We start from the raw sequence: 9,769 nt of genomic DNA on the forward strand, positions 1-9,769 counted from the left end.
TTTTTTATCTCAGAACACAACTCCCCCATAGTACAGGAATTAACAGACAACCTGCAGTTTACTTATAGCACAACAAATTTTCACAAACATAAAAGTTTATCTACTGACCTAAAATAAGTCAGAATACTGTTTGCACATGGAATATAGAGTTGCATCAGCAAACTGCAAAGAAAACTGAGGCAACTATACCATTCTAATGAAACAGTATTAGCTACCATTAACTATATACATTCAATTATATATAACACACTAACAAAAAGTTTACACTTCCTCATTATTTACACTGCAGTGCCAACAGAGTGCACACCTCAGCTGCCACACCAATAATTATTTTTCTTCCACACACACTTATTTCCTGCATTTCCTAGGTTTCAAACACACTGTTCCATAGCGAAAAAACCCCACTTTTTTTGGTTGTGTACATCACATTCACAAGTTTGGCTGCTGGGAAACTAAGAAGGAAGAGGCAATTTTACCAACCCTACAACCCAAACTTCAACAGCATAGGACAGACGTGTTCTAGCAAACATTACAGCACCTTACAGCAGTTTCAAAGCGGACCCGCCACTTATACACACTATGAAGCTTCCTCAGAAGTCTCCATCAGCTAAATATGAGCTCTCACTTTCCACGTTGCTACCTGCTTAACTTCATCAGTTCTTATAAGGCTAGATTTCGCATTTGGCTTCAGACTGCAACATCCAACCTAGGGAGCAGGGATGAAAGTAAACAAAATTATACTCAAGACAACTGAATGAGAAGATGTTTACAATTAAGACAGTTTGGAAGAGTTGTTGCACTTAACATAGGAACAATAAAATAGTAAGCCTGTGTAATTGCTTTAAGTACATTTATTCTTCAACACGCTCACGGGTAAACAATTAGAGGCTTGATTACAAGCTCATGAGATTATTCTGCTTTAACCAGAAAAAGTCCATCTTTCAGTATCTACTCCTGAACATGCTGGCATTAAGCGGTCTCTCTTCCGGGACTTTACAATTCAGCTGCTAGATCCCAGAACAAAAGCTATTCCATAAACAAGCTGTTCCAGGATCTAACTTTGATCTTTGTATCTAGAAACAGGTATGTCAGCTATACCACACAATGAACTGCAGCATTCAGAATACAAGCCTGGCTGTTTTTAACAAGTTTCTAATTTTTCCTTTGGGGAAAAAAAAGTCAACAGGCAAATTTATTAAGATTGCACCAGAGCTGTTGCCTCGCTACAGTCTGTAAAATATATGCTACATTTCACTTGCAAAATACTTGTGGCAGCTGAAATTAAAAAAAAAAAAATAAATATCATTATAGCTTGAAATAGAAATACACACCTTAATTTTCCTCAAGTTTTCACCCAAGCAGCTAGCCATGCATATAAGCAGCAGCCTTCAAAGAATGTCTGGATTTCCATGGTATGTGTTGCATTATTTTTCTCCCTTAGGCTAACAAATGCCACAGTCCAAATATATATACATATATATATAAACACAGAATTGCTAAACAGAGACACACAGTTTAAATTACTGCCACCTATTTCTATCCATCTCATCTAAGCAGTTCTGAGGTTTGAGGAAATCTCTTAAATAACCAACAGTACTGTTGGACTGCATAAGCTGAAGTAGCTTGCACAGGCTGTGCTACAGAAACCAGCGCTCAGAATCACCTCAGTGTGATAGTTCTGTCTACTGGATGTTTCTCTTCAAAGCAAAACCTGTATTTTTCACGGGCTTCCCAACAGTGCCCAGAATCACATCTCATTCTGGATAAAGATGCAAACTGTGTGGAAATGATGCTACCTCAAAGAAAAATATTCAGCCAATGCTTTCATTCCAATTTCTGAACACAAAGCACATGTTAGTCAGACCTCTCTGTACCTTCCTATCATCTTCATTGGTAAAATTAGTTAGTCAATAAGTAGTTAGCATTACTAACACAGCTTCTATGCGTGGATACCTGCCAGTTACCAACAAGCAAATGTCCATAGTTCAATAAAATACAAATTTTTAAGGTCAGTCTTCTACGTTTTTCCTCTTGGCACATCTAGAAGTGTATTTACCAGTCTAAATCACCCAAAATAATTAATCTTTGATATTCTCTACCTTGATTAATACTTGAAAAAAGCAACTACCTAGGCTGATGGCTTGAAAACATTCCAGAAGAACTGTAGACTTGTAAAAACCCTGCAACTATCCATGAAAACAGCAGTCACTTCAAGAATATTAAGACATATTCTTATATAAGAACATACCAGTGGGACCTCTGGACTAGAAAATGGGGAGCTATCAAAAGACCAATTTTCTTTGTCCAGGGAATCATCTTCATCATCATTTTTATGTGCAAATTTCTGCTTTAGTGCATGAGTTAGTACAGCAACTGGATCCCAATCTGAACTTTGCCTCTTTTTGGGTCTAGAAAGAGGAGTACCTCCAGGTGACCTATGAAAAAAAGAAAATTATTGGCTCCTGCCCTTAATCCTTTGCCAAGTGATCCAAAATCCAGAGACACACCTTCTTTATACACCATATCCTGTAAATCCTTGATGATGCAAATAATGCTGCCAATGTTATTTTACAGCAATTCACCAAATAGGACTAATACAAATACACCCAACAACATGTCAGCCAGATTCTTAGCTTGAAAATACAACTTGATACCGTTCCATAAAGAAAAAAAAGCAGTAAATCAACACAAAGTATTAAAGTAACGCAAATAAATAATGAGGGAAAAAAAACCCAACCCAAAATGTGCAATTTTCATAGGAGGTCTCATGTATAAGTTATATTAATGTATGTTAGCGGGTAACTCCAACTAACATATTTCACAACCATTGTGAACATGATTTGATTTAAACTTTTATTCATTTTAACTTTGGAACAGTATGCCTTTCTATGGTCTCACACAAACGAACAAAATTCCTCAGAGCAATTATATTTAAAGAAAACCACTGCTTTAAGTCAAATATGCAGCCAGGTGACCATCAAACCCCATCTATAAGCCACACTCACTCAAGTTCCATTATAAAAAAATTATCATCAGATTTCCCTCCAAGTGAGCACCTGAGCATCCAAATATGGAAATTTTATAGGTAAAAATTAAAAAGTAGAGTTTGTATTTTCATTTCAAAAAACTGTTCTCAAATTCAAAATCAAAAGATAGCAATGAGATCTAAGATCAAAACAGCACCTGCATCCCAAAACCTAACATACATGTGGAAATTATTGACCAGCCCAAGAAAATAAATCATAAGAAAGGCTTCCAAGCCATTGAGATATTTGAAAGAAATACATCTAGAGATAGTCCCACTTTTGCTAGTAAAGTGCTGTCTCCGGGCCAAGGAATTGTACCCATTAATGAACAGACAGCACTGAGGTCAAAGTCTGATATCAGTAGACATCATTTAACATGAACCTGAAATGACTGAGTTCAGCCTTCCTATAAAATCAAGCTGTTAGAGCACTTGCTCAACATATAAGCTGGTAGAAACTGTGATCTTCATGCTCCCAGCTTCTCAGAACAGAGATCTTCCCTTTACAGTGTGCACATTAAACTACTGTCAAGACTGCTGCCTGAAAGATTATAGCCATTTTGATCATCATTACTCCTTCCAACAATATAAATTCATTATTCAGTTAAGTTCGACCTTCAAAATACAAGTAGATTCCTAAATCCAGAAAGCATTTTGGATGCACACCTGTCACTTCCTACTAATTATGCCCCTGCTCAACATGATGGTTCTGTAAACTGTTGACCTGAACATTTCGCTTTCTTCATTCACTGTACCTGGAATTATATGGAAGAAAACACATACAAGGAAACACACAGGTTTACCTAAGTGCACTTTATATTTGCTTTATTTTCTGTGAAAACGTCATCAAAAGGGTAAAGATATGCTTTAGAACTGCATATAGATAATTTACCCAATACTTGTACTATTTATTTTCAAGAATAAAGCTCACAGTTAAAAAATTGCTGAAACAAGAACGCAGTAAATTTTGGTAAGTGACATTCTTTTAAAAGCTCCAAATATTCATTATAGACTAGAGTTGTTCTTATATACTTTTTCAACTCAAGAAGTTCAAAGACATCTGACAACCTCTATTACACCTAGCATAGTAGAGCAACACTGACCCAAAGAGATATTGCAGTCTTTAGTAATGTAGCCCATTAAAAATATTTATAATCCAACTGCACTAAAGACAAATTTACAAAACATTTTCCATACAAGATACAGCGTATTTTCTTTAACACTTCAAAACTAGGACCAGAATGCTTTGGGCATGTTAACAGTAGTTTTCTAATGTTTCCCCAAGAATTTGTCCTTTCATGGTGAATCCAAAAAACTTTATTTGTTCAGCTCAATTTCTTGAGACTGTGTAGGCATCTTTGTAAGTGATCTCCAGATAGCAACACAGCCACCTCCCCACCCCAACCTGAGATTTGTATACTGAAGCAGGAGACTAGTTTTAAATGCATCTAAAAGCTATGTCACAAGTTATATTAAATTCCCAGCTGGGAACTTAGAAGTTGCAGCGGTAGCTGCTCACTAAATGATGTTTCACATTGGTGTTCTCTGGTGCTATTTAAGTGCTGTGATGCCTCCATAGCCTTGGACTACTCAGACAGACATTCAATTCAACCTACCTCTCAATAGCTCGCAACTGAACTTTGTTTAGGTCTTTCAAAACATCCATCATACTAGGAACGTTCTTTGTCCTCTGGTGATCAGCACGATCAGCTGTAGTTGAACCACTGTTTCGTGCAGCACGACGCTGTTTTATAAGTCCAACTGCCGAATTACTAGCATCAACACCAGATGGTACAGCAGAAGGAAGTGGAGGAGGCGAAGGAATTACCAAGTGATTGTGAGACACGGACAATGGAGTAGAAGTCATGGCTGGCACTGGGTAAAATCCATCTGGAGTGCTGAATGTTTTAAAGGCTTCTGGATCCAGTTATAAAAGAAAAACAGTGATTTTATTTTTAGTCAGCATACCTTCACAATCAACAATATTAAGCAACGTTTAGTATGACTCAGTTTTAAGTCAAGGTAAGACAGCCCTCTTAAAGCACTTTCTTACACACCTCACACGTACCACATAAGAATTCTATTTAAAACAAAGAATGCTTTTTATTTCAAAGCCACAGATTCAGAACACATGAAATAGTGGATCTGATGTCTTGTGCTGCCCTGATTTTCTCCATTTGTCTTCAATCTAAGCACTAGATAAATCAGCAAAGCAGCCTGCTACTACATGCAGTTCACTCTCAATAGTCTGAACGTTAGAATATCCCACATGAGGCAAAAAATAACCACAAAACATGCCAAAATAGACTACAGTACTGAATGCAATGGAGAAGAGACAAAAGAAGAGCCAACAGAACACCTAAATGAAGCACAGAGGTGTCCAAACTGTTTAAGACCACTTGGCACAATGCACACAAGTGTAACTCCCTCACACCAGTTCACATGTTTCAACAATAGCAGTGTAAGACAATCAAGACCTCCATTATTTGGGGGGGGTATAAAAAAAAAAAAAAAAATCATCACAAGATATTTGGTCTCCAATATGAATACTCTAATACTTTAATAATCTAATACTTGAATACTCTAGTGGCTGTTGGATACATCTACTGCATTTCTTTTTGTTAAAGCCCAAAGCTGACTTCCTTAGAATACTTTAATCCATTATTTTGATAACTTGTCAGAAACAGTACAAAACCCAAAAGGGATAATTAACAGTCTCACTTTTTTAAGCAGTAATTGGTAGCCTATGGGTAGTGTTATTACTAAGCTCCTTCACAAACATGGACACAAGTACAAAGATCAGTTAGGATCAACTGCATTCAAAATTGGCAAACAGGCCATAAAAAAAAAAGCGGGGGAAGCAGTGCCAGATACTGAAAAGAGAAACAAAATACTAGATTCTGTAAATTTTGCTGGTGTAACCTCAGTTAGAGAAATTAGAGATGTTCTCTATCAGTATCAGACACGGCAAGCTGTGAAAAGGAACTCTAAAGCCAAAAAAGGAAAACTGGTTTGCTTCAAACCAGAAGGGCTTACGTGATGGAATGCTTCCCAATGTTTGCGCTGAAACAATCGCAGCAATCTGAGTGCGAAGAAAGGTTAGCTCATCTTCAAGTGCAGAAATTTTCTGGAGTGCTGCTTGATCAGCAAGACTATCTTTCCATGTACTGTTTTTTGGAACATTTTGTATTGAAACTATAGGTGGACGTAGGTCATGATAAGCTGTTCTTTTTTCTTTTCTCTGTAATTCAGTCCTAGAAAGCAACAAAAGACACCGTTTCAAATAGCTCAGCCACCAATGGAAATCTCAAAACTTGCTCACTCTCTGTTCAAGCAAGTTATCATCATTCACAACCTATTTAAGAGAACTTTATACTTTTAACTACTCATAACCTTAAAAATATTTTTAAGTCTCCCTGTGCTCAAGTACGATGCAGATCCTTGAAGAGTCATCATAAAAAAACAGTCTGATAATTTAGTCAGGGATAGATTATACATCATAAGGTCATAATATAGGATTGAGCTGTTATTTTTCAATAGCTATTAGACTGATACCATAAAGGTGTCTCTCCCTCCTCCCAACCTGAAACAGTGTATATGAAAGGCAGGGAGAGTCAAATAATAATGATGTCTTTATTAGGCTTCACACGTTTTAGTCCCTTATCAAACTTTGCAAGATAAACACTGCAAGGAGCAATGAAGTTGCAATCTTTGAGAAAATATATTGGAGAATCATCATGAATTTCACTATACTCTTGCAGCATAAGAACATCTTCTGTAAGCTACATATGAACACAGACTGCATTAGAAAATTGTGCTACAAGCCTAGGTTTTAATTTTAAAAATTGTTTCAAGTCTGTGCCTGCAGAAATAACTTTAAAATATAGAATGAGTGTAAACTCAAACTACGAGAATTTCATTATGAAACAAAGAAATTAAATCTACTTTATTTATTCAAGATACACTAAGTTTTTACCGAAACAAAACCAGACCTTTTCCTTTATATTAATCATCCTTTTGGCTCTAAACAGACCTGCAGCATTGCTTCCTGATTTGCCAAAAAACCCTGCTCTTCACACTGGCTCAGAAAGCTATCAGTACATCCCACAGAGACAGGAGAGGAGGAGGAAGAAAGAACAGAAAGAACAAAAGAATGAACTTTCATGGATCTGTGAATCAGATAGGCTAAAGAACAGCATAAGCAAGACAAAACAGGCCACAGTTCTTTTTAACAATATTCTTGCTCTTCCAGTATTTTACAGCTGCTGCAAAAAACCTTCCGTAATTCAAGAGTAACATCTCAGGAATCATAAGATGAAACACAACTTTATCAAAACTTCTCTAACAAAAAGCGTGTCATGTCATCAGGTTTTTTTGTAGTTTTATTACCAGCAACACAAAGACCACAGAAGACTACAGGCCAACATGAAGCAGAATTACATTGCCCGATACAAATGTAGTACAAGATACTACAAAGTGTCCAAATTTTAATCTTGGTTCTGGCTGACTCATCCTCTGCTTTTGAACATATCCTTTAGAGGAACAGTGAGCCAACTTTCTATTTCTTCTCGGGATGGGGGGAGGGGGAGAAAAAAAGAAAAGACTTGTATACTATTTGTGCCTGCAAATTCCTGAATAATTTGTCATGTTACAGTACTTGTTATATTTTATAATTGTAAAAATATTTTCCTTTAAGACTCTATAAAAGCTAGAAACAATTATAAAATTGTATTCAAGGTAATTTTTTTTTTTTTAAAAAAAGAAATTACGTCCTTCTTTCCATCAAAGCATCCCTCAAGGTTTACACACATAGTACTGTAGTAAGCAAAGTCAGAAGGAGACATTTAAGTATTTTTTCTTGTTTTCCCCTTTACAACATTTACCAAAATGCTTGTAAACTGCAATGATAAATACAAGAATAATCTTAGTGTATGTTGCAATATGCAAGCGTCCCTTAAATTCCCTCTCTCACAAATCACTTTGTTAGTGAAAACAAATTAAAATACTAGTAATGCATCTGATACATTACTAGGAAGAGAAAACAGAGGACTCAATTTCGGCAGTCTTTCAGATAAGAATACTATAGACAGAAAGAATTTTCTCTTAAGCAGGAACTGCCGCCCCCCAAGTTTCCAGGGTTGGTTTAGCTGAAACCCTGAAAGGGCCATGAAAAAAGAAAAACACACACCCCCCAACACAAAGAGAAGACATAAGTTACTTTTATTACTCCTTTTTATGCATATATTCTACTTTTACTTACTTAAGTCTAGTAAACGCTTGTCCCTCATCATTTGCCACCCACAGGACATCAGCAAGTGATGGAGCTACAGGAGTTAGAACTGTGTTTTGTTCATCATAACCCAACGGACTTGGGTCTTTAACAATCTAAGAACAAACAAACAAGCAAAAAAAAAAAAACGTATGAAGAGAAACCAGATTCAGCACAGACTGAAAGTTCTGCCTCAGCAACAGGAATTTTTGAATAGTGCTGAAGCAAGTTGAAAACAGTAAGCATAAGGGATGCAACACAAGAGTTACACAAATTAAAAAGAACAGGAAAGCTATCACTAAATTAAAAAACTAGAAAACTTAAATAGCTGAAGCATAAGTATAACAATAAATCACTTACTTTAAAATAAGGTCTTGGGTAGGGCTCTAAGGAAAGAATTGTCCCAAGTCTACGGACAACACTTCGAGTAGATCCATATTCCTTTTTTTGGCAAGCAGATATGACCTAAAAATCAGAATAGCTTTTAATCTGAGAAGCAAAATCAAAGGCCTCAGTTCTTACAATGAAAATTATTGAATAATTTAATGTTACACATAATTAAGCATAACACAGTTAAGTTAACCTAACTTTTCAATGCCCTTCTCAAGCTAAAAGTTCAAAGAGGCCTACACTGGTTTTAACAGCCTGTTTCCAAAACACCACCAAGATATAGCCTGTACTCAGTATATTTTAGAGTGGCACAACGGCCAACAAAGAATGTTACTAGCTACATGATGTAGCTGCTACATTCCGAGCTATTAACAAATGAAAAAACCTACGGTTGAGTAACCATGTACATCTACATAAGTCTCAAGAAAAAAAAAAATAGTAAAGAAATTAAATAAGTTTAACGTACCTTGACCTGATACTTCCTTATGACTGCACATAACTGCTGGAAATGTCTTCTTGATGAGATTGCTGAAGGAAGGCACGTTCTGATCGCGTGACTGATGCTGCTGCCAAATATGCGAGTTTCCAAGAATACGGCCTGTCAAAAAAAAAACAACCCAAGAACTCCCCACAATAAAACCAGAAAACAACCAGGACAGCTCAGTCAAACTAGTACTCCTAGAGATACTTTGGTAGTTTCACACAACTAAACCAGGAATTTCCTCAGAAATATAAGCTGCAGCAGTGCCTCGCTGTTGACACCCACCACTAAAGAGCTGCCCAGAAACTCGGACTGTAACATCAGACCCTCACGCTGCCGCTGTTAACCTTTCCAGTTTCCCATACAATACCTTCCCCGGGTCTCTGAGAACAAAGGATTAACTCTTACTTGAAAACTGTTACGTAGCTAACCTATCATTTAAAATAGCAAAAAGTTAACAGCTAAAGTCACTGGGGTATTTCCCCCCCCCTCTCTGCCCCGAGAAAAAAGAACCACTGAAATGGCTGTATCAGAACAGTGACCCCACACACGAAATCCCACGTGGGGGCAACACGTCTAATACTCATACCAGTGAAGCGTTCCC

The 9,769-nt window shown here is 36.8% G+C and overlaps 1 protein-coding gene across 1 annotated transcript in view; it reads right to left on the bottom strand.

Moving 5' to 3' along the window:
- Positions 1–607: 607 nt before the first annotated feature.
- MTFR2 (mitochondrial fission regulator 2) overlaps positions 608–9,769 on the bottom strand; it is a 12,041-nt gene continuing 2,879 nt past the window's right edge. The window contains exons 3-9 of the mRNA XM_009882329.1: positions 9,151–9,282; positions 8,655–8,759; positions 8,286–8,410; positions 6,062–6,279; positions 4,642–4,942; positions 2,249–2,435; positions 608–706 (exon numbers count right to left, since the gene is read on the bottom strand). Coding sequence (XP_009880631.1) covers positions 608–706; positions 2,249–2,435; positions 4,642–4,942; positions 6,062–6,279; positions 8,286–8,410; positions 8,655–8,759; positions 9,151–9,282 — 1,167 coding nt within the window. The remainder of the gene's footprint in view (positions 707–2,248; positions 2,436–4,641; positions 4,943–6,061; positions 6,280–8,285; positions 8,411–8,654; positions 8,760–9,150; positions 9,283–9,769) is intronic.

Source organism: Charadrius vociferus, unplaced genomic scaffold (assembly GCF_000708025.1).
Source record: "Charadrius vociferus isolate BGI_N301 unplaced genomic scaffold, ASM70802v2 scaffold13, whole genome shotgun sequence".
Taxonomy (NCBI): domain Eukaryota; kingdom Metazoa; phylum Chordata; class Aves; order Charadriiformes; family Charadriidae; genus Charadrius; species Charadrius vociferus.